Source organism: Dysidea avara, chromosome 5 (assembly GCF_963678975.1).
Source record: "Dysidea avara chromosome 5, odDysAvar1.4, whole genome shotgun sequence".
NCBI classification, from domain to species: Eukaryota; Metazoa; Porifera; class Demospongiae; order Dictyoceratida; family Dysideidae; genus Dysidea; species Dysidea avara.
Window position 1 is genome coordinate 29,830,885 of NC_089276.1, and position 24,825 is coordinate 29,855,709.

A 24,825-nucleotide genomic window follows, 5' to 3' on the forward strand; every position below is an offset into this window, starting at 1 on the left:
ATAAGAGTTATGTATGATAAAGTGTGCTGTTAGCTTGCTTGTCAGCTCCAAGACGTGCATGGCTGGTCTCATATGACACACACTAGCTATATCATCAACACTCTATTTAATTTTTTTTCATTAAAGCTTTACAGCACAAGTGCTGAAGGTCTGTAAGACACCTGGTCCTACAGCCTGCTCAAAGACATTAGATACTAAGACATTAGCTACTTAAGGTGTGTTTGAAAAGTTGCAGAAAGGAGAAAAAACAACTGAAATAACTATACTCCTTGAAACCATACAAAAGATTCAACAATTAAGAATGAAGTGATTTACAAAGTATTCTAATCAATTGACAGTGTTTACATAAAGATGTTCCTTGTCAAGATAAAAGTTAGGTAGGTGGTAGATACAGTATGTGTCAGGCTCAGGTGACTCCAGTGAAGAGGCTGAGGGTTGCCAGCTATAGTACAATGATTCACAAGCTTTCAATACTAAAAGGCCCCAGGTGAGATACATGGTTTGCAAAACATTCTGTGACTGCTCTATTAGAGTATTTTAATGGACGGTGAATGCTCTATTAGAGAATTTCGATCATTTTAGCGGAACAGTACGGAGGGTCCAACAATGTTACAAAGAAGCATCATGCTGTAAAATCTAACCCGTATATTGAGATGATAACCTTCATCAGGCATTTTCCGTTGGTCGTTTCCGTTCCCGCTTTCCGTTTCCGTTCCCATTTTCCTAGAATTCTACTTACCCCCAAACACCACTAGCTGTAGTGTAGACTCCCAGACCAAGTGCCTAATAACAATAATAATTTATTTCAGTTATTCAGATATTAACGTAATGTTACAAAGTATTTGTAACTTTGAATACCAATTGGACCTTGAGTGAAATATTTTATTATAGTGAAGCCCTTTACATGCATACATATTAAAATTGCAATGACACATTCATATAGATATGTAAACATACCCATGTCATCATTTACAATTATTGTACTCACATACCTCAGGAGCTGTCCACCTTACAGGAGTACGGCTAACTACATCACTATCAATGTATATTCCCTTCTCTGTTTGTATGCACATGCTAAAATCAGAAATTTTCAACACTTCATTGTTGTTTCCAACCAGACAACTCCTAGCAGTCAAGTTTCGATGAAGACAATTTTGAGAAGCTAGGTATTCCATCCCCAGGGCAACATCAAGGGAGTACTTGGTTAACTGGTACTGTGTTTGATGTATCCCATGTGTACATAAGAAACTTAGAAATCCTCCACCAGACATCATTTCCAGTACCATGTACATTGGTTCTGTATCAATACTCATTTCAAGCATTTTGACTATGTTGGGGTGACTGAATTGCTGAAGAAGTTTAATTTCAGAAAGAAACCGTTGTTCATCTGATAAGTACACAAAATCTCCCGTCTTTACTAAAACATGCTTCCCAGAGTTCTTCTGAGTGGCAGAATATATTGTACTAGATAGTTCTTGACTGAGAGGCTCGTCATTATCAAGGATGAGGTTGCCATGATTTATTAACCATTTGTAGTGATCAGCAAGTGGCTTACTAATGGCCTCTCTAAGATAAAAGGAATGGTCACCCAGAGGAATTTGGTTTTCAGTGTAATGTGTCAGAAGCTCACTGATGCTCTGAAAGACTGGCCCACCAGGAAATGATACTTCCTGTTCCTAAGTAAATATCATGCATATATAACAGTAATACAGTAGGTCATGTGATAATAGTGTGTATTTGTTTGCCAGTGGTTATTAGAAGTTTATGTGCTATATAGTGCACAGAATTATACTGTACGGTAGGAATTTCGAAGGAAAAGTTGACGAATCTCTGCTTCACCAGCTGTTTGATGAATTAAAAGTTGACAATGCTCACAAAATTATATAGGTCAATGGTATAACTCAATAAGGCTAAGGATTTTTCTACAAAGCACATTAGAATTCCAATCTAGGGGATCTGGGGCAAGCCCTTCTTTTTGAAAATTAAATCCTCCAAGATTTATATATCAGAATACTATTGATATTAGCTTGACTGTTGTATTAGGTTGATTGCTCTATTACGGTATCTTGATCTTGCACATTTATAGTACCCAGTTGGGCATACTCCCTTCCCTCAAGGAAGAATAAGACTCTCAAAATTGAATCTGAGAGTAATTTCAGCAGACCCCAGTCATCACTAATATTAAATTTGTTGATTTTTGGAATAGGGTGACTGTTCTATTAGGATATATTGATATTGATGCATATGCACAATTATATAGAATCCAGTTGATTCACTGGAATTGCAGGTAGCTAAGCATTTGTCCACTTGGTGTAATACAATTATTCAGTGACAGCTAGAGATAATTTTAGAAGGGCTAAGTCACACAGCCAGAGAAGACATACATCAAGACACACGGTAGTGTGTCGTACGACCCAAGAAGCCGGTGTCACAGTGATATATGTTTCCCCAGGTAACGTGTTTCCCGCACACATATCCCTAGGGATCCGTGTTTCCCCGCACACATATCACTAGGGATCCGTGTTTCCCACCAAAAGCTGTTAGTGATATATATGTGTTTCCCGTAGCGATTTTTTTAATATTTCACCGCACACACATAGCTATCCCTAGGGATTCGTGTTTCCCCGCACATATATCACCAGGGATCCGTGTTTCCCACTAAGATATAGCCATCGTGCAGTAACTCCAAGGTCCTATGGCTAGTTGCAAACAGTACGCGATCAAACCATTCAGTAGATATATTGCTATATCTAGCTAATAGACACCCATGCATATTGCATGCATGCATATAGCTATAGTTAGCTATATAGCTACTATATAAGCTAATACAATAATTATACTAGCTAGCTATACTAATAATCAGAACTATAGTCATTTAAAATAAACTTTGTTGCTCTTCTCTGGACCTGCTCAATAAGTGTGATGTCCTTGACAGGGGCGGATCTAGGATTTATAAAGGGGGGGCTAACTCAAGGTACTAATCTCTTGGGTAGAGGTGTGCAAAGCACACTTCCCAGCAAAAGCATACTGGAACTAGAGGGGCCTGGGGGCATGTCCCCCCCCCCAGGAAATTTTGAAAATAGATGCTAAAATACTGCAATTTGGAGACATTCCCACATAAAATTCATAATATTTTCTGCCTGTAGATTATATATACCGCCTTTAGATTATAGGTAAGGCGCTCTCTGAAGTATTTTGCTAATGGAAAAGTTTGGGTAGGTACAGACAACCAAGTACAAGATGCACCCCTCTCACAATTGCACAACGCTGAATAGGTGCATGTTAGAATAATAATGTTGAAAGTGGAAAATTTTGAAATTTGAACAATACAAGATAGAATCTGAGAGCATTTTCAATGGAAATTGTGTACCTGAATTAAGTATTGTCATACATATTAACTACACAAGTGGATGAATGAAGCCCTTTAAACAGACCAATACACTTCATTGTATGTATAGGTGTAGGCAGATTTGGAAAAATTTCATAACAGAACCAACTAAATGTTTCCAGTGAATGTTCTATTAGAGTAGTTAGCTGACTGCTCTATTAGAGTATCTCGATCTTGTACACCTCCAATGCTGATCCAGGTCCTTGTCAGGGGCGGATCCAGAGTCTGGAAAGAGGGGAGGGGAAACATATATCACTGTGACACCGGCATGCCACACCATGTCAAGACACACAGTAGTGTGTTGTGCAGCCTAAGAAGCATATATTTACAGGAAGAAAGAAAACGCGATTTTCACACCTATGTAGCTCTGTGATCCCTATCCGATTGGAACCAGTTTCACCACAGAGGTGCTCGACAGGTAGCTAGGCCACGCCACATACCAAATTTGAAGGAAATCGCTCCTGCCGTTTCTGAGATATGAGTGGCCAAAGTTTCGTTTTAATTTCTTCGTTTTCTTTCTTTTTTTTCTTCTTAAGCCGTACGGGGGCTTTGATTTCTTTTCGAACACTTTGCAAAAATTGCTATAAAACACAAACTTGTCATTCCATTGTATCGATATTTGGCACAAGTAAAGTGCGTATAAAGAGCTACCAAGTTAGTGAGCGAAATTAAAGACTTGCAATATGTTGACAGATTAAACCACCTAAACTTACCATCTCTCAGATATCGACGTCGTAGAGGGGACTTAATTTACACATACAGACTATTTCATAACATGCTGGACATGGATAGCTCATCTTTATTTACCCTTCGATCATCTTCTATAACAAGAGGTCATGATTTAAAGATCTATAAACCACACGCTACCTGCTTGCCACGCCGTCACTTTTATTCAGTAAGAATTATAAATGATTGGAATGGACTCCCATATGACTCAGTTAATGTTCATTCAACCAATTTGTTTAAGACACACCTAGATAGATTTTATTATGATTACCAGTATGATATTGTATAGTTATTTTTGTAGTAGTTTGATTGTATAGATCAGGTTTTTACAGGCTTTGCCTCCTTACCTGTACCCCCAATAATAATAATAATAATAAAGGTACATTTGCGTACCAAGTTTGCTATGAATCTGATAAATATCCAAGGAGTTATGAGTGTTTATTCACGTAAAAAAGATGAAAGTTTTGTCATGGCTACAGGATAAACCGAGTAGAGGAATAACTTTTAAAATCGTGTGTACATAGGCTGATCATCGCAGGAGTGCCTTTTGGTGGTTAGAACGGCAACAGACTTACAGCTACAAAGTTATAAAGCAAAAACCGAGCAAGTGTAAAATCGCGGGATGGAGATACTTTAATAGAGCAGTCACTGGGGGGCAAAAAAAGGTGGATAAAAAAATTTAATGTTGAAAAAATGAACTAATCATGACCAGAGTTCGAACCAAGGACCTCCATACCTAATGCCTGCATCCTTGCATGACCACGGAACCACGACTATCTCGGCTGATCACTTCACTTAATTTCTACTTTATAAATGGAAATTCTAGCTTAATAAGTAAAACTGAACTACCAATAGAAAATCTAGAACATTCAATGTGTGTTCTATTAGATGATTTCAGTGAAAGCAAAAACGTGCACTCTATTAGAGCATTAGCACCATACTATTGTTGCAACACTTTGAGGTTCAGTCTAGTAACTATTTCATCAAATTGGAGCCATTCTTGTATCGATCAGTGGCATATTTGTGGTATTAACTTAGTTTCACAACCGGCGGTCTGCAAGCAGACTAGTATGACCGACTCGTGCCAATCATCATAATAAGTGCTATGCTAGCAGAACTTGTGATACAATAGCCTGGAAATCATATCCCAGTAAAAAGGTGCAGGATTTGCTTTGTTTATTTAAAGTTGAGCAACTGAATCTTTTCATGTGTGCATGAAAATCGAGATACTCTAATAGAACAGTCACTGCAAAACTATGATTGAATGCTCTGATTGATTAATTTGTGACTGGAATAGGCAGCTTGTTGCAATAGTATCCCAGGGAACATTACAGCTCCAGTACAACAATGTACAATAGCTAAATAGGTAGCTACACAAATAAGACATAATTATAATTAATATACATAAAATAATAAGTAGCTAGGTCCAGCCTTGGTTGTCAATGAAAATAATCAGAAATTCATTGAGTGAATCAGATTCAATAATTCAGTGGGGTAATTTGTTCCAACCTCGGATGGTCTCTAAGGTCTATGTCATTAATGTATAGTAAGAACATTAGGGGTCCAAGGACAGTGCCCTGGAGGACATCAAACAATACTTTCTTTGTGCTGTATAAATATGTAACCTTCAACTAGGTGAGCCAGGTAAAAATCCACTTGCTCTAACCAATGCTATGTCCTTGACATAGTGTCAAAACCTTCATTTTGAAAATACACCAAAGTGAAACCCACTCAAAAACAGCCAAGATGTAAAAAAAGAGTCCAGCCCACACTCTTTTTTTACAGCTTGGCTGTTTTTGAGTGGATATAAATACACTGATCTATGCCTTATAATCTAATTCTGACAAGTACACACCCAGAAAACTAATTTCACCCAAGTTCGACGAAAGTCAGCAGAGGTTAATAAATAGTGCTGGTCACTGTAAAGTGTTAATAATAATAAATAATGTGCAAACTCTATCTTAATTGTTTTGTAGTTTGTGATGTTAATATCCATATCCCATCTGAAAACATACTAGTTCCAGATAATATTTATTAACAGTTCAGCCTTCAAAGGGCTTCCAAGTGCTACGGATATGTTTTGTCAAGTGGTGAAGTTATGTATTAAGGAAAATGAGGGCACAAATGAATGTAAAAAAAACCTGGCTATTGTAACACTACTGCATGCATATATTTATATACCTGGTTGATTGATTCTTCCTTAAATAAACAGTTTCTAATAACACCTTCACCCATGACAGTTAGCACATGCTGTCGCTGTTGGTTAGAGAATCACACTAAGTAGTCTCCATCTTTTTTCAACAATGGAATGGCATCAGTACGTGAAATATCACCATGGTACCAAGGCTGGTCTTCCAGTGGCACCTAAAGTAAATTAATTGTTATACACTTATAAACAAATAATTTCAACGGCAAAAATACATTAACATGGATGGGGATTGTTGTAACTATAGTATAACTATAGTAGCTGGGGGTTGTTGTAAAAAGTGTTACATCAGAGAAATGAGTCAAATGACAATTCATGGTGAATGCAAGATCAGATTAGCACTTACACCATTATATAATACACCTTTAGGTGCATATATATTACACCATTATACGCATCGGGAGCTTTAGAATACTTTGAGGATGGATTATATGATCAGTGGCGGATCCAGGGGGTGGGGCACAGGGGGCACGTGCCCCTCCCTCCCCCTTCCTTCATCTCTTTCAATAAAAATTGCATATAAGATTGAGATACTCTAATAGAGCAGTCACTCTAATAAAGCAGTCACAGTGTTCATGAGCCTAACTATGAATAATGATCTTTATATACTTTATTGTATTTGGTAAAGGGCAGCTATTATTGTTGTGACCTTTTTTTTTTTTTTTTTTTTTTGCTCTTCAACTTTTCAGCAAAGTGCACCCCCCCTTTTCAAACTCTGCATCCGCCCCTGATGATGACTCTGCAAAAGCCACGGAAAATCAATTTATGAAGTGTTTATTGCCTCCCCTGTTTGCAAAAGGCATGCAAAACGATTTGTTCTCTTGATAATTATACAACAACTAAACTATTAATGCTAACTTTCCTCAATCAAGTATTGTTCAGAATGTTCAATCAAGGCAAAATGCTGATGATGCATGCTACATTAATTTCCAACTGTCTACAAATGCATACTGAAATGGAGCAAGTGGATTGGATGACCTTAGATCCAGGGGCTAGATCCAGGGGCTAGAAAAAGGGGCTAGTTGTGGCTAAAAAGTTAGTTGTAAATGACTTTTGGCTAGTTGTAAATGATGATTTGGCTAGTTGTAAAAATCAAATTAAATAGCTAGCAAGCTGCACCACAGAAAAGAATAAAGTCAAAAATTACATACATGTGCTGTGTATGTTTACAGGGATTTGACTAAAAGTACCTCAAGATCCAGTCTCGAGATTGTCATTTTCAAAAAAAATTTATTTGTGGTCCACTAAAATTGCAATTTATATAGTACATTCGGTCATTCGCATTGAGCTGAATCCTCAAAAATGATTAATAACTTACGATTGCTACATTGCATGGGCCTCCTGTATTGCTCGATATGTAGCGCTAATATGTATATCGATATGTATACATGTAGTTATGGTCATTTCCACAGTCCACTACTGATATATAAAATAATTGCCTTTTAAAATCTTATAAAACAATAGTTTGATCTAAAGAAATGGCTTGTATGTCACTGTGAGTTTGTTTGCTATTTCCTAGTTCCAGGTCTCAGTCACTTATCTCAAATTGTTCCAGATTCAATCTTGCCATGCACAATTATGTTTCAACTAGGTAAATATTCTCCCACACTCCCCTGAAACTTTTCAATCATTCCCTTCACTGACATTTTATTACACAACAATCCCGACAATATAGAACACAATACAAAATATGTAATTCAAACGCAAAGAAAATTTTGACTATATGTACTACTACTCCCCCCCCCCATCTCAGGTTTGGGTTAGTTGTAAAAAAAAGTTTTTAACCGCTGCTTAGATCTCACCTTAGACTTACAGCTCATGTTTTGGGTGGCTGTTCCAGCACTTTGTCACAGGGGCACTTCACATATTGTTTTACAATGTTTAGCCACTGAACTTTTTTTGATCTCTGCCATTTCCTGAAAGTTCCCAGTGTAGTATAGAGAATGATTGTTGTTATCAGACACATACAGGGGTCATATTTGAATTCAGATGAAAGTTACAGCTTTACCTCTTAACACCACAATGCCATTATACAACTCATGATTGATTACTGATCAGTTAATTGCATGCTAAGTACATATGTAACAGTGTACAATAATAGCTGCATGTGGAGCAATAAGATGGAAAACTTAACAATTAAATACCTGAACATGCAAACAATGCAAGGACAACTGCAGCTTACAAGTGTGAAGTAATTGTAAGCATGGCTACTGTAACTGAATATTGGCCATTCAACATTCTTTTGGTTGGTTTCTACATACATGTGATCTCACAATTGCAAATTCCATAATAGTATCACCTGGTGCTTTAAGCCTGACAAGAACAACGACTGATTTAAAATTTGCGGACAGTGTTAACCAATTCTGAATTAGGGATTAAATGTCCACTGGCATATATAGCTGCAAGTGTATGTAACCTTCATTGTTTCTACAACAACCCTTACTTGAGTTTAAATTCCTGACTTAGCTACACTCATGTGGATTAAATTAATAAAGTAAAGATCACGATTTTAGATTGTGCCACTGAACAGTCAGTATCAGGTGCCCTTATATGTTTGACTTGTTCTTAACTTTAGTGCTACTGTAGATACAGTATGGTGAGAAGGGGTACATACATGGTGACCACTGACAGGACCTATAAAATGTGATCAATGTTTATAAGCAATATATGATGTGATATATATGCACTGGCTTTCTTTTGATCTGAGGTGTGCAAGTGGTACATATATATGTATACACATAATTTTGAACCACACATGCTGATGAGAGTTCTATAATTCTTTCATGGCTATGCAGTTGTATCAGTTTCTCAATGGCCACTCCACTTGACAACTGCTAAATATAAGGAGTATATGTGCTTCCCCCAGTGCATGGTGTAAAAATTAATAGGTCCTTAACCTTAATTGTGCTACCAGCAGTTATTACTCAGACCTGAACTATGAATAATATCAATTATACCACCACATGCATAAAATTTCATTGTTGTATAATTACTAGCTAGAAATGGCTAGCCTAAAATTTCCAAAAATATCCTCAGACAATGATCTTAATGTGGCACCATATCCCAAATCATTTTAGTATATCAACTTCCACAAAAAAACAATTGGTGCTTTTATCACAGTGTGACCGATTTAGCAAACTTTGTCACTTAGCCACTCTACTATAATAAAAAATCTTACCATAACGTTGGAGCAATTTAATCAGTGAATGTCTATTAGAGCAATTCACATGATCACTACAAGTGACTGTTCTATTAGAGAGTATTGATTTAAGGAGCTATGTACAGTAGACTGCAGAAAAAAGTTAACGTTTCGTAATTTTAATTACGCTGTGAGTAGCGTAATTACAAATTATGCTCTATTGGTAACTATGAGTATATTGTATCCCATCCAAAAACAGCTTATAGCTGTAAAAAAAGTGCGCCTGTATACAGGAAAGGCGGCCAAACTCAAACTATTTATTACTATCAGAGAATCTATACACATTGCTTTATTGAGAATTAAATTTATGTGGCATTTATGAAGATGCTCACACACTTAAAAACTAACAGCATCACATAGTTCTCATTAACACTTTAACAATAACATTGTACTATCTGATTAGCTAATATTAATTTTACAACTTGCACACCTCGCACATGGCCGCATTATGATATCATTACTTTTTGTCGCAGTTAACTCTGCTTTACTTGGACGCGCACTTTTTTTTACAGCTATAAGCTGTTTTTGGATGGGATTTCAATACTTTTTGTTAGAATAAGCAATGCACTGTTGATAACAGTAGGTGAGTTTCCATGGTTTTGACAGAAACCGCAGATTACAGTGACAGAATATTAAAATATAACTGTAATTTTAGTGACCAGGGCCGCCCACATTGGGGGTAACTGGGGTATTTTTCCCCCTACCACAGCCCGAAAGGGGCCACTTGAATACCTGTTTAAAGAAAGATCGATATACTCTAATAGAGCAGTCAGGATCTAGACCCTTCCTTGCCCCTGGGCCCCTCTTTAACTCTTTTCCCTGGGCCCTCTAATTTCTCTGGACGGCCCTGTTAGTGGCATGCAACTGCAGTCAACTAACACCCATTTTAACTAGTAAACCCTTAACAACACTTTGCCTTTCATCTTGTACTGCATTGAAACGATCAAGATACTCTATTAGAGCAGTCACAAAACAGCTGTAACACAGCAATCCATATTTAGCATAGTTACAACTTCTGCTTAGCATCGGATTGTATAGTTTAAATTTAGCTACTTACAGACTTTACAATATAAAAATATGGCACTTGTAGAAATGTGACTGTTCTATTAGAGTATCTCGATCTACTCCAAGCATTTACTAATTCAAGTGAAGAAGCTACGCCCCTGCCAAGAGATCTTGTGAAATGAAAGGAGAATAGTAAAGAAAAGGCAAGTATGTACAGAGACAATAGAGGGGCGCGTAATTATGTCCTGTTGTAAATAAACGCCTTTAAAATTTATATTACTATTAAATAAACGCACCAGAATAGGCTTGTGTGGCTATTGTCTCCAAGATTGTCTCATTACTTGTCTTTTCGTGTTGAAGCGCAATTGGTGAGTTTAACTATACATGTATTTGTGTTGTAAAACTTAATTGTAAAAAGGCGATTAGCACATATCATGATAAACATGTATTTGTCACAGTAGAGTCTCTCACGAAGTCACGATTATTACGAGACATTGGACCAGGGTAAAAAATTTACTGCTATATTTAGAGGTTGTAGCGTTTGTATATCTTAGTATCTTAATAAATAATCCCCCATGATCACTAATAGTACAGTGAAAACTGGTCATTATTCAGGCCGTAGGGACAAAATTTTCTAACCTTGCCTTATAAAGAGGTGGCTGCATTATGCGGCCTTAAAAAAAGGTAAGAAGCATGCTGTTCTAACTGGCTATAGAGATGGATTGAGTGTATGACAGCGTATGAGACAGTGAGTGCTGGCAGCAAGGGGGCAGCCAATCTGTTAGAGCACCAAAAGCACTGCTTCAGACATAGGCAGTTGACTGTCAGCCCCAAGTGTAAAAAGTTTCACTATTGGTCCTTATAAGCTCCTGATGAAGAAAGTGATGAAGTCATTATCCATAGGATATATTTTTCAGAGTATCCATTTCAGTTCTACAATATAGTAGCCAAGCATAAGATGAATATAACACAGCATTCCAGTAGTTTAGTGGTGACCACAACACTGCCTGAGTTAAACTGTGGTGAGATTTGAGACTACCAGAAGCCCTGGAATGTCTTTAACACATGAAATACCAAATATCTAATGCCTGGCTTTCATTCACAGTGGACCTGTCTTGGTGGCCACTTGTACAGAAGGGAAACAGCTGCCACACAGTCTTGCGAGCGAAACAGCTAGTTGCCACACCCCTTAATTATCAATTTGTAAAATCTTTAGCAAAATTGTGTGTGCGAGCAAGTGCGATGTGGCAGTGCCGTGTATATGGTTGCTGCCTAGCAGTGACACATCACGAGTATTGAAGTCACAATGCGTTACTGTATCATCCATCTAAATACAATCTCTGAATGTGTCATTTTGTGTAGAGAGCAATCTTCCACAAGAAGTGACCTGCAGGTTTCAGTGTATATTGTTAACCATTAATATTGTTCACAATATTGTGAACTATATGTACAGTGAAACCTCACTTAGTGGCCACCTCTTTAATAAGACCACCTCATTATATTGGCCACCTCTAGTAGGTCCCAAATATTGCTAAGCATTACTTATGACCTCATTAATAAGGCCACCTTGTTATTCAGACCAAATTTTTTGGTCCCACAGCCTGCCATATTAATGAGGTTTCATTGTACTTATGTGAATTTTTATTTTTCGTAACTTTTCTTCAGGTTTATTGATGGGCACTATGAAGCATTGTTGACTGGTACGTGTATAATGTGGTGACTTGAAATGCTAAAACAGTACGTAACATGTCTTGTATGTACATGTAATGTGTTGTAATTTGTCCACACATCCACACATCTTAGAAATAAATATAATTGTATTCTCTATAAATAGTCAGTTCCATTGTGCCACTGGGTCATAAGTTGGTTGAGTATGGATCATCCAGGGCACTTGAGTCACATTTTGTCCTGGCCAAGTGGATCTCATCCACTGACAGAATATACAGGATCAGATCACGTGTATAAATTACGGTGGAACTTGTTTATCGCCACCTTCACTCATTCAGCAGGTAACAGTGTATAAATTCTCAATTGGAATTGGCTTTTCAAGAGTGGTTGTCTTTCTATACTAGTGGCCATTAAGATAGGTTGTACTGATAGAGTGTACATACTAGAGATGCAACAATATTCTCCACTTAGTGTTGTTTAATAGTGATGCAATGGAGACTATGTATTATTGCATTTAAATACTATACTATTATATTGCAACTCTAGCACGTATTTATAACAGGAATGTTTGTTAACTGTTTAGACATACTGGAGCCACACCCACTCATCTGGATTCTACAAATGGAGTCATACCAACTTGTTGTCATCATACTTACTCGTTACTCCCATTGTGTTTGGATGAATCAGTATACATGCCGTCATGTGAGACTTGCTACCATGGCGGGCCACTGGAAAACATTTGCATAGCAGTTATATTACAGTCATTATTGTACAATTCTTACATTATTGTTGTGAAAAGTGTTTGGTATTCATGTGTCTCCTCTGTATGTTGTAATTACATGTGTAATTTTGTGTGGGGGTGCTATAAAATGCAATAATGCATGGTGACAATTGTATTAGGCGATTTTGCACACTTCCTTTTAAGCTAGCTACATGTGCTAATTACTCACAGCTTGTGTCAACAACTGGTAACCGCAGTTGTACTCTTGTGTCATTCTTTAAGCCGCGCCCTTAGAGGACAAATTACGTGGGGGTGACTAATTTCAAAACGAAGGATGGTATGCAGCACCATAGATTATATCTATGGACTATAATCTATGGCAGCACATTTCTTGGTGGCTATATGTACTGATTAACTACATAGAGCGCCAGTTCATCCATACCCAGTGACCGTAGTTGTGCTCTGCGTCATTCTTTAAATTCCGAGTAAAATTCTTAGAGAGCAAATGACGTGGGGGCGACTAAATTCAAATTTCAAACTAGCCATTCTCGAAAACAAATGTTTCAATCTGAACGAAACTTTCAGAACAGTTTAAAGACACATTGCCCTACATACCAAGGGAGTATTGCGGAAAACAACAATCTGGGATTTGTATTTGGCCTCTAGGTCGACTGAGGACGACTGAAACTTCGTTTGGTGCTGAAATCACGACTGTGTAGGGTAATTATGTATGGTGAAATCGATGATGTGAATCTTGAGGTGATTGAGTAAATACTGAAGCGATAGCAGGGCAATCAATGTTCGGAATGCACAAAGGAACGCAAGGCATACACCTGCGGTTGCGTCTAACCGCATGCAATAAAAATAAAAAAAATGAAACTTCCCCTTTGATGTCGGCAACCTCGCTCACGAAACAATCGGCATGGATTTGCTTCACTGCTTGTGTGGTAGTTACTAGTGACACAATGAGTCCAACTCCAGAGTTTCAGAGGGATAGCGTAAGTGACGGGTGGATTACAGGAAGGCCGAATTTGACAACGTTCGTTCTTGTAAAATCCTCACGTAGTGGTCGCGTCATTTATTGTCTGCGGCGCGCGTTTCTGCTTTACTGGCCGCGCGACTCACTACCGTGAGTCTTGATATATGGCTGGCGAAAAACTACTTTTTTGCATAATTACAGATTACGGTCAAAACGTAATTACAGTGCAAACATGGTAATTACTTAGTAATCACACCGTAATTACAATTACGAAACGTAAACTTTATTTTGCAACCTACTGTACAATGCTTCTACTGCAGTTTGTATCATCAGTTTCCACTGACTGTGCATATACTCTATTAGGAAGTATCGAAGGAATTAAGCTTCATGGTTTGAAATATATGCAATTTACTAGCATGTTGGCATAGCACTCTATCATGCCTTTAACGTGCTGGAATATTTGACTCAGGCCTAGTTAGATACTCTTCTCTTACAAAGAGTGGTGATCTGTGTTTTTAATTATGCACTAGTATAGTCACAGGTGTAGATGGTCTCCTCCTTTGCTTTTTATTCCATGATCCCTCCTCAAATGTGAAATTTCTAATTTTTCCTTACACTCGTTTGTTGACATCAAAGGGAAAATACCACTGTTCAGACACACTATAAAAATCAATTGAGCAAATGAATTCCGACTATCAATTACTATAAAAAAGCAATTAATGTTGGCATTCTGTTGTGTTTTCAGCTATGTTCCACCCATTATACAGCTAGGTCCCGGCCAATTTTGCCGGCATAATTTAAAGTATAATAGGTGACCAAACGCATCAAGCATAATTCCAGCATAATAGGGACAATATTTGAAAATTTAATTAAAATGCACCGTACGCGTGCTACAAATAATCACTGCCAATAGTATTATTAGTGCATTTTAGTGTTTCCAACTCAAAATAGGAAGGTGCTTCCTTTTGTTGTTTCTGGTGATTTTCACACAGACTGACCTTTAAGATAAAGCAAACAAGTGCTAATTTATTATTGGATTGCTTGTGGCGTTGGGTATCAGCATAATTTTAACACACAAAAACATACAAAAAGTGGTCATGTGACCAAAAATATCATAATAGTTGAATTGGGCAGCTTATTAGAAAATCATCGTATTTTAGGGTGACCGAAGTCACAATTAGTATATTTCTTGCCTTATAATGAAGACTTCTACATCTTGTAGTGCTCTAGCATCCTGTATAGGTATGATGGGATTGTTGGCCACGTGACTGTTTGTTGGGTATTTACAGTTAAGACTGCACTGATATTGAAAGTAATAGACAATTTACAAATATATTAACACTTGTTTGTTTTATCTTAAAGTCGGCCTGCATGAAAATCATCAGAAATAATGAAAAAGGCTGAGGCATCATCTTATTTTGCAGTGGAATCCTATATGAAGGGATATTTGTTCATGTGACCACTTTTTGGATATTTAATTTTGTTAAAATTATGCTGATAGCAACTGCTGCAAACATTCCAATAACAAATTAGCACTTGTTTGCTTTATCTTAAAGGTAAATCTGTGTGAAAATCTCCAGAAACAAGAAAATGAAGCACCTTCCAATTTTGAGTGGAAACCCTATATTAGTGCATTTCATATTTGTAAAAAACGTAATATAACTTATTAAACTGTTTCTTTGTTGGTTATTCACACTTTGCAGAAATAAGATCGAGATATTCTAACAGAGCAGTTACTTACTCTAATACAACAGCCAGGAAAGGCTGATATACTCTAATAAAACAGTCAGTTCTAGAGCATAATCTTGATTTTGAAAGCATAATTTTGAGCATAATAAACTTAATCTATGAGCAATGCTCAAAAGCATAATAAGTAAATTTTGGGCATAATAGGCCTGCCAGGGCCTATTATTATACAGCATTACAAACAACTCAGAGAACAGTAGTATGCGAAGTACCTCTGCAATAAATCCAGTCATACACTATAGGAATTGCAATTAAATGAGCAACCTCAACTATCAATTACTGAGAAGCAAAATGTCCCCCTTTACTTCATTTTCAGGTATTCGAATGATAAACAGCTACAGTATGAGAATTGTCTCTGCCACACACTGTCATTTCGCTTTGTTCAACACTTTTTGACCTGTTATACAGCATTACAATTGCAAGTGAAGAACAGTGCAAGAAGTACCTCTACAATCAATCCAGTCACTATGTGATTAAACATGTCTGCATCAAATATGCCAACATAATAGGTTGGAGTGCTATGCCAGCATATTATTAGATGGATATTTCAAACTATATGGAGCTTAATGCCATGAAATAGTAATAGAACAGTCAGTGTAAACTGCAAATTGCAATAGAACACTCAGTACATAGCTCCTTAGATTGATACTCTCTAATAGAACAGTCACTTTGTAGTGAAATACTCTAATAACAGCATTAACTGGTTAAAATATTGCAAGATAATTACCTAGCAGCATAATGCTAGCATAATTGGAACACTGAAGAGCATATTGAAAAAAATCTGAAAGCATTAATTTTTGGGCCATTTTAAGGCAAAATTCTAAGGCTTACAACAAGGTGGCCTTTATACAATCAAAATTTGGGAAATTCCTTTTGGGCAAAATTTTGAGCATATTTGACTCAGGCCTATATAATTACTGTTTTAGAGAGGTACTTTAATGTTACTGTGAAAATTTGGGTGTTGTATATATTGTGATCTTTATAATGCCTGTAGCTACAACAAACAATGCAGCTATGTAATACTGCTGTATTATGCAATGTGTTGTGATTTGTAATTTTCGATTTGTGCCGTTGAACAGCATGCATGTGCAGTTATTATTCAGATGTGAGCTATTTATTATACCACCACAGAAATGTTGTAACTTGTAAGCATCTACGGTCACCAGGTACCACATTGACACATTCCCACAATACTACAGTACAGTACCACTAGAAGTTAAAGAGCAAGCCAACAGGTTGAAATGCTAGAAAAACATAAGAGCTCTGATAACACCACATAAAGTGCATTGTTTACATGACTACATGTACTTCTAGTTAATTTGTACAATCATACACTGGGGAGCACACACACTCCTTAGCATTTGTTGAGGGGAATGGTGGTGCATAAAAGGTAAATTCAAGTTTTCATGTTGTAGTAGGTAACTACTGTTTACAGGCAACAATGAATAACTATCCTCAGGCAAAAGTTGGTAATTACATGGAGCAATGATGGGTAACAATGGGTAAATATATGTACAGACAACAGTGATTAACTTCAGGAAATAATAACAGTCAATTGCATTACAAGCATCCAAGGGTGTGTGATGTAGGTCAGAGAGACTCACAGTAGGTAATTACAGGTAACTGTGACCAACAAGTGGGTAATGTACTACAAGCAACAGTCGATTTAGGAAGCCAAGTCATTAGATATCTTTTTTTTTTAGTTTTTCAAAATCGATAAAAGCATTTCATCTAACTAGTTTTTAAATCAAGCAACAGAGTTATTTAGGATATCTGCAATAAAATTCTGACTTGACAAAGTTTTAAATTTACTGGCTATCTGCATCTACATATATACAGTAAACAGGCCATTCTGATGGAAGTTCTCCATTCAGTTTTGCCAAGCATCTATTGTGGGTAATTATACACGTAGATGAGGGTAACAACCACAGGTAGTTATTGCCATCAGTCAATTCCAGCACTGTTACCTGCAGTTATGCTATTACCAGATACCCATACACTGTTGCCTCATTATTGGCCAAAGTATATACCTACCGTTAGGCATGAGGCTATTATGCTCCAAAAATTGAGCATTATGCTTTTGAGCAGTGCTCAGAAAATCACCTATTATGCTTTTGAGAATTGCCCATTATTCCCAAAATTATGCTACCATAATGCCAGTTTATTGCTGTACCAGACCATTTTCATTGATGTTTAAGCTTTCAACAGTCTTGCTGGTTGCTGTATTAGAGTATTTCGTTTCAATGTAATGCTTTATTAGAATAAACAATATTCAGTGACTGTTCTATTAGAGTTTCTGACTGCTCTATTAGAGTATCTCGATCTTTTTTAACGGAATTGTGCAATCTACTACTGTTAAAGCTTTATAATCACTTGAAAATGCTAGCATAATTCCTGATTCCCACACATACCTATTATGCCCGAAATTATGCTGGCATAATCGCCGCATCCCTACCTACCGTTGCAATAAACATTACAATATGTAGGATGCAAAAATTTTAAAAAGTGGTTTCTGGAACTCCTAAAATCTGTGCTGTCACCTAAACAGGTTTTATGCAGTTCCCCAATATCTATCTGCAATTATTACATTACTCTTCGGCTTTTCCCTTGCATCTGTGCATGCTATATTTTTTTCATTGCCCATCTCTGTAGAAGTAGTAATGATACTAGATACTAGCTTGCTGTATAGAAGCACTTGCTACACAACTACGCCTGATAAAAATACCAAGAGTGAAACTTTATTTATGCAGCATTCTTATAATTATGATCAATAAAGAACAAATATTTCTTATTACATTATATTATTTCAAAACTCCATGTTAGACATATATTCACCAGCATCAGCAAACTTGTCATAAGGATGATCAATTTCATAAATAATGTCACTAAATTGTGGTCGGTGTTCTGGTATTTCTGACCAGCAGTTAGTCATGAGTGCCCACATGGGCAAGGGAGTATTCTTGGGTGACATCATCCGGTAACCTTGTTGCACACGTTGTTTAATGTTCTATAAAAGCAAATGCATTTATTCAGTTACTGTATCATCTGCTAATAAAGCCAGTTTATTTATTATCCAATGGCATTAATCTTAAAGTGGTACAGTATTTACAGGAATGAAACAGTGGTGTAGCCAAATGTAGGCAAGCCCAGGGATCATCATATCATTAGTTGCCAGGAGTAATTAAAGATGTGGGCTAGATCCGCTGATGAATATTTGTTCGTAGATTATACCAGAATAGCTAGCACAACTTACCAACAATCTGTGTAACTTTGCCACTGCTTTTCATTCCAGCTACCCAATGGAGATCTAGTAAAAGTTTTTCCTTAGGGGTTAATAACTGGATTATGGTACCACTTAATGTAAGTAAAATAGAAGCAAGATTATGTGGATGTAAACCACAGTGTGGACCAAATGACAGATGGTTGACTTTGAGCCATTCGTTTGTGCAGTGGCACCTGTGGGTTAAGTTGCATAGTCAAAACGTATATTAGAGAACAGTGATAAGCCAGTGTAGAGACTTTTGAGACATGAACAGCCATCTGGACATGTGTATGTATCAAGATAGATTATGCATAGTGATAGTTTGAATGGTATGGAGCACTATAGGTTAGTCAGCATTTTGTTTCCTTTCTTCTGTTAACACCTAGTGATTTAAGACACTGCAATTTGATATGTATTAAGAAAACCAATAGTTATACCGTAGCATTTAGTTTTCCTGCATGCAGTTAGTGTAGGTATAGCAAATAGATAGCGATCAAATTTGACAAAACAGCAGGCTTCCACAAACATCCAGTTGTAGACAATAACTCAATGTGCCATCAGTTTCAACTTTTGGCCTGTTATTTCACCACACAATGGAAAAATTTTAAGACTATAGCATACTGTGGTCAAGTTACAGTTGGTTAAAAGAATTGGATACGTGTAGAAGGCTGATTTGTCAAATTCAGTATTAATTTCTACTGTGTTATGCATGGCTGATTTACTTGCTTTATACCAGTACCCATACATGGTAAAAAAAGTCTTGCTATACAGTACACCACTGAAGTGAAAAAGTAAATGCAAATTTACAACAGAAACATTTTAATGGACAAGTACTAGAACAAAAGACTTCTGATACTTAATGAATCTACTGACCTAAATTTGATAGACTAAAGAGCAGCCAAATTAATTTAACGAATCCACAGATATTTAACCTTACCAAAGTTCTGCTACGCACATTGCATACAGTGCCTATATGTGACCGGATTTGCGAATAGTGGTCTTCCACACACATCCAATTCTATAAACTTGGAAGACCATAACTTGGTGTTCAATAAAAATAAACACCTGAAATTTCCTCTATCCATGAACCTATGTTGGAACTCACTACTCACCGAATTTCAAGTCAACAGCCTTTTCCAATCTTAAGTTATGAATTGTCAAAGTTCATAAATTGGATGTGTGTGGAAGACCCCTTTTTGCAAATCCGGTCACATATACAGCAAACTTACTGTATCATCTAACTCGGAATATGGATGTGAACCATAAGAGAATATTTCAAAGAGCAGTATTCCATAACTCCACACATCACTAGCAGTGGTAAACTCATGGGATATATATACCTATGTATAGATTATATACGTATGTTAAATAATCATCAATAACTGTCAATAAATACAAGATGCTACAGTTTCTCTACAGAACAAAAAAAAGCACTTTCTACTGGTATATAACAGGATTTTGGAAATTATAAACTTTTTGTACATTTCTTATTTAGACATGTGTGAAATATTAACAGAATGAATGTTATTGATAGATTTTCAGATAGTCTACAGCAGAGATTACCATCACACTTAAACATATAGGTATTATCCAAGTACAGGAGTATCAGGAGTCATTACAACTTGTTGAAGAGGGTCATGTAAACATTAACTGGTGATAGCAATAGACATTTGTCTATTATTTCTGAAGATTCACTATTATGCCACTTTTAGCTCCTTTATCTGGCAAAAAATGGAATGAGAGCATGTAGGTTCTGCTTATGCACATACGTACTGTATAATTACAGTATATGTTGTATGAATAGATTATCAGATACGATTCTACAGTGTGTGTAAAAATAATGTAGCCAGGCAGCAAAATAGGGCTGGAGATTAAATCGATGGTGGGGTTAATCGTGATTGTCTCTGAACATCGTGCATGATGTTGATATGTGTTACCAAATAATCGTGATGTTGTGATATCACATGTAAATATGTATTAGTAAATTCAAAATCATGGCACATACTGCTGTGGAAGAACACGATCCAGAAAATAAGTCTACACTTCTGAGACAGTTCAATGTGTGAATAAATCTTACTACATAGTTAAACAGCTCACCTGCTAGAAACCGTTGCATTTATAAGGGTACTTTTATTCATTAATATTTTTTTCCTTGTTATTTAAACAGGGAGACACTATAAAATTGTAACTACCCATGACTTTAATTGTATTGAACATGGCCGTGTATTACTAAAATAAAAAGTTCATGTATACACGATGCTATTGATGCATGTAAGTTATAACATCGTGATACTTATCATAATCGTGATATGTTGCATCCTACAATCGTGAAAGTAGCAAAATTTCACAACCGCTCAGCCCTACAGCAAAACTATAGTTGTTTTCGAATATGAATTCTAGCTAGATGTCCTTTAAGTCTGTTACAATTCAGGCAACTGTAAGGCATGCTAATGAATCTACAATAAATTATTTTGCAGCCTCTTTGTAAAACCCATCAAATATACTACTGTAATTTAAATTAAACTGTCTTACCTCAGGAGCTGTCCATCTGACTGCAACAGTCTGGCATTCTTCTTTATTTGATACATACCTGTGGGCTATAGTTTTCTTTGCCATGTGAAAATCAGAAATTTTTAGTGTCAGATTGCTTCCAAGTTCATCAACCATACAGCTTGAAGCCTTTAAATCTCGATGAAAATAATTTTTAGATGTAAAGTATTCCATTCCACTTGCAGCTTGACGACAAAAGCTCATTAACTGAGATTTACTGATACTATTCTTTTTATCTTGCAAATAACTTTTAAGCACTCCACCAAACATTATTTCTATTACTATGTAAAATGGTGTGACGTCAGCGCACACTCCAACAAACCCAGCGATATTTTCATGATTACATTTCTTGAGGATTTCAGCTGCATCTAAGCATTGAGCTTTCTTGTACTGAAGATGACATTTTTGAACTGTGACACACCTTCCTGTGACCTTCAAAACAGCCATATGTGTGTCACTATAAGAACCTCTGTTGATGGGCTGTTCATCAAGGATAATGTCACTGTGACTTATTCCAAGTATGCCCCATTTGCAGATTGGCTTTTTGAGTACAATACAATGTTTTTTAGAGATGGGAATCTGATTTTTAACATGATGAACAAGAAGTTCAAGAATACTTGGACACTTCGGCGAGTGTGGTGCCCCAAAATAATATGAACAAGATCCCTATCAAAATAATGAAGAAATAATACACACTTTATGTAACATACTGTAGATACAATATACATCCATATACGTATATAATTATACATACATACATACTACGTATGTGTGTTATGCACTGTATGTAACATTTTGGCACCTCAGATCAAAGGAATTCCAGAGGATACATTTGCCATGTAAACCGCAACACAGGGAGACATCTAAATGTACACTGGTGTACATTGAAATGTATCCTGGGAAAGCGGTTGCACTTCTAAAAAAGTAAGCCACTTTCATCCAAGCAAGCATGGCCTTGATGTGGATGAGGTAGTGGTACCACCTTCTGTTTGTTTTATACAAGCTTAGACCGAAACCGATTGTGGGAATAAATTAATGCTCATGTGATGACTACCACAAACTAAAGTTTTGCCATAAAAGCACTCAAATGAAGGCATTTCAGTATCCTTGCCATTCTACAAGTTAGGAAATGTTACTTAAAGGTGAGAACTAGTCTTACAGTGCATTCACAAGCGTTTCGGCACATTTTTGAATGCAGACATACATACATACATACATACATACATACATACATACATACATACATACATACATACATACATACATACATACATACATACATACATACATACATACATACATACATACATACATACATACATACATACATACATACATACATACATACATACATACATACATACATACATACATACATATGTATGTAACACAGCATTATAAGTTAAATTCCTTCCCATTACAGGGTAGAATAAACCTTGAATTACAAGAAAAATTTTAGAAATATTTCAAAACTGTTTTCTGCTATTATAACAGCACCATTCTGGTTTTAAAAATTCTAATTGTTTCACGCATGACCATAAGGGTGATTTTCCAAACTTTGGTCACATATTACTTCAAAGATTAGAGGTTTAGTCATAAAAGATTGCATGCGGCTTGATGCTGTTTTATACTGAAGTATGTACATATATGTATTTATGTATTACACTGAATCAACTCTTTTCACAGCAAATTTCATTATAGAGCCATACAGTAAATAACCAATTCTCTTTGTGTAATTTCATACTTTGGTAATTAGCTTCTCAATTTGGCTATGTATAATATTTCCTTCCCACTGAAAGGTCAGCACATATCCCTTGGTTCGATTTGAATACCTCACCAAGTAGTCCCCATCATTTGTCAATAGCATAACAGCACTGTCACGTGAAATGTCACCAAAATACCACGGCTCCATCTCTATTGGAGGTTCAATAACCTTTATGTAGAAAATAACATATTATTTAGTCAGACATGCACATATGATACATTTTTATCTGTTCTCTACAATTTTGATGTATCAAAACAAACTATTATTTTGTTATGCTTATTATTTCATTGTATATATACAGTGTCATTTTACCTATACTTTTACAGAAATGGACTAAGATAATAGGACCACAAAATATCTCTGCACACATACAATTTTCCCAAAACAAATGGATCCAAGAGCATGGTCTCCCTCATTCCACTGGTCACACAGTATTTTTTTATGAAAACGGTCTGTGTGCATCATTTAACTGGTTTACTTGCTATACTACTGTACAACAGGAAATATTAATGAAAGAAAATGTTGATGAATTTGACAAATCAGTTAACTTGTCAACATTTATTTCATCAGAGCTGATGAATATGGATTCATTTATTTTCCTTGCATCAAAATTTCTTGTCATGTGATATCAGTAGTTTCACCATTACCACATGTAAAAGTTCAGAGACAGTTCAGACCATGGCTACTACTGTTAAAGCAAGTGAAAACAACACTGCAGTCAGAAAAGCAGTTGTAATAAGCCAATATGACTAGCCAGGGCAAAGAATACAGAAGATTCTTCCTCTGCCATTTAAGAGCAAGGGACGCAGAGTCCCCATTTTTCATACCATGCGTACATAGATTTTAAAAAGCTGTTGTAATTCTTTTTATCAATTAACTTACCTTGTTATTATTACAAAGGTGGTACAAAAATAATACAGATCAGCATTAAGAGCACTTTGCTGCTGTTAGTACTTTGTATGATATTTTCATTGCCATTAAAATAATATAGAAATACTGTACATGTAATCTCAAGCATTCATATAGTAAGAAAATTGAGGGGAGGAGGGCTAGATTCCTAAGAGTATATAGCAAGTAACCAAATGTCTACATTGATTCACCATCTATCTTTTGTAGTGTCATATTCCTGCAATTAGTTCAGCAATGATTGCAAGTTATAGATATTACTAAGAATAAGCACTGAGACTCACAGATGATGTTTCAATGGATGTAAATATTTATTATTACCTTTGTAACAACTTCATGTTTACCATCCTCATTATCAACAGCATCAAATTCAGTTTCCAAGTACTCATCACAAGGTTCGCTGTTTTGTATTTCAGGAACTGGTGTAGGATACTATGACAGTGATGTACAATAGCGAAAATTAGAACACCATACCTGTTATAATAACATGGTTATAATACTGAATGCGAAAGTGGGTGTTCTACCCTGAACATGGTCTACAGGGTGTATGAACGTGAGTAATACACCCCAATGCACCTGTTCAGGGGGTATTCTATAGAGTGTATTGCATGTAGTTGAACTCTCTACAGAGTGAGACAGTATGACTTTTTATGTAACTAAACTCTCCACAGGATGAGTTTTGGTCTCTACAGGATGACTTTGTT

General features: G+C 36.3%; 2 protein-coding genes and 1 long non-coding RNA gene across 3 annotated transcripts in view; 1 reads left to right on the forward strand and 2 right to left on the reverse strand.

The window, feature by feature from the left end:
- Nucleotides 1–665: 665 nt before the first annotated feature.
- Nucleotides 666–8,144, reverse strand: LOC136256854 (tyrosine-protein kinase Fer-like). Its single transcript, XM_066049913.1, has 4 exons — nucleotides 8,123–8,144; nucleotides 6,296–6,478; nucleotides 993–1,676; nucleotides 666–783 (listed from the first exon to the last, which is right to left on the reverse strand). Exons 2-4 carry the CDS (start codon nucleotides 6,347–6,349, stop codon nucleotides 736–738), a joined length of 786 nt encoding a protein of 261 aa, XP_065905985.1. The 5' UTR covers nucleotides 6,350–6,478; nucleotides 8,123–8,144; the 3' UTR covers nucleotides 666–735.
- A 2,664-nt stretch (nucleotides 8,145–10,808) lies between these two features.
- On the forward strand, nucleotides 10,809–13,132 carry LOC136256264 (uncharacterized). Its single transcript, XR_010701409.1, has 3 exons — nucleotides 10,809–10,892; nucleotides 12,190–12,261; nucleotides 12,776–13,132. It is a non-coding gene; the product is annotated as an uncharacterized lncRNA (long non-coding RNA).
- A 5,258-nt stretch (nucleotides 13,133–18,390) lies between these two features.
- LOC136255459 (uncharacterized) overlaps nucleotides 18,391–24,825 on the reverse strand; it is a 41,620-nt gene continuing 35,185 nt past the window's right edge. Inside the window, exons 9-13 of the mRNA XM_066048230.1 lie at nucleotides 24,443–24,553; nucleotides 23,195–23,383; nucleotides 21,433–22,116; nucleotides 20,130–20,240; nucleotides 18,391–18,645 (exon numbers count right to left, since the gene is read on the reverse strand). Of these exons, the coding sequence (XP_065904302.1) occupies nucleotides 18,445–18,645; nucleotides 20,130–20,240; nucleotides 21,433–22,116; nucleotides 23,195–23,383; nucleotides 24,443–24,553 (1,296 nt within the window). The 3' untranslated portion in view covers nucleotides 18,391–18,444. The remainder of the gene's footprint in view (nucleotides 18,646–20,129; nucleotides 20,241–21,432; nucleotides 22,117–23,194; nucleotides 23,384–24,442; nucleotides 24,554–24,825) is intronic.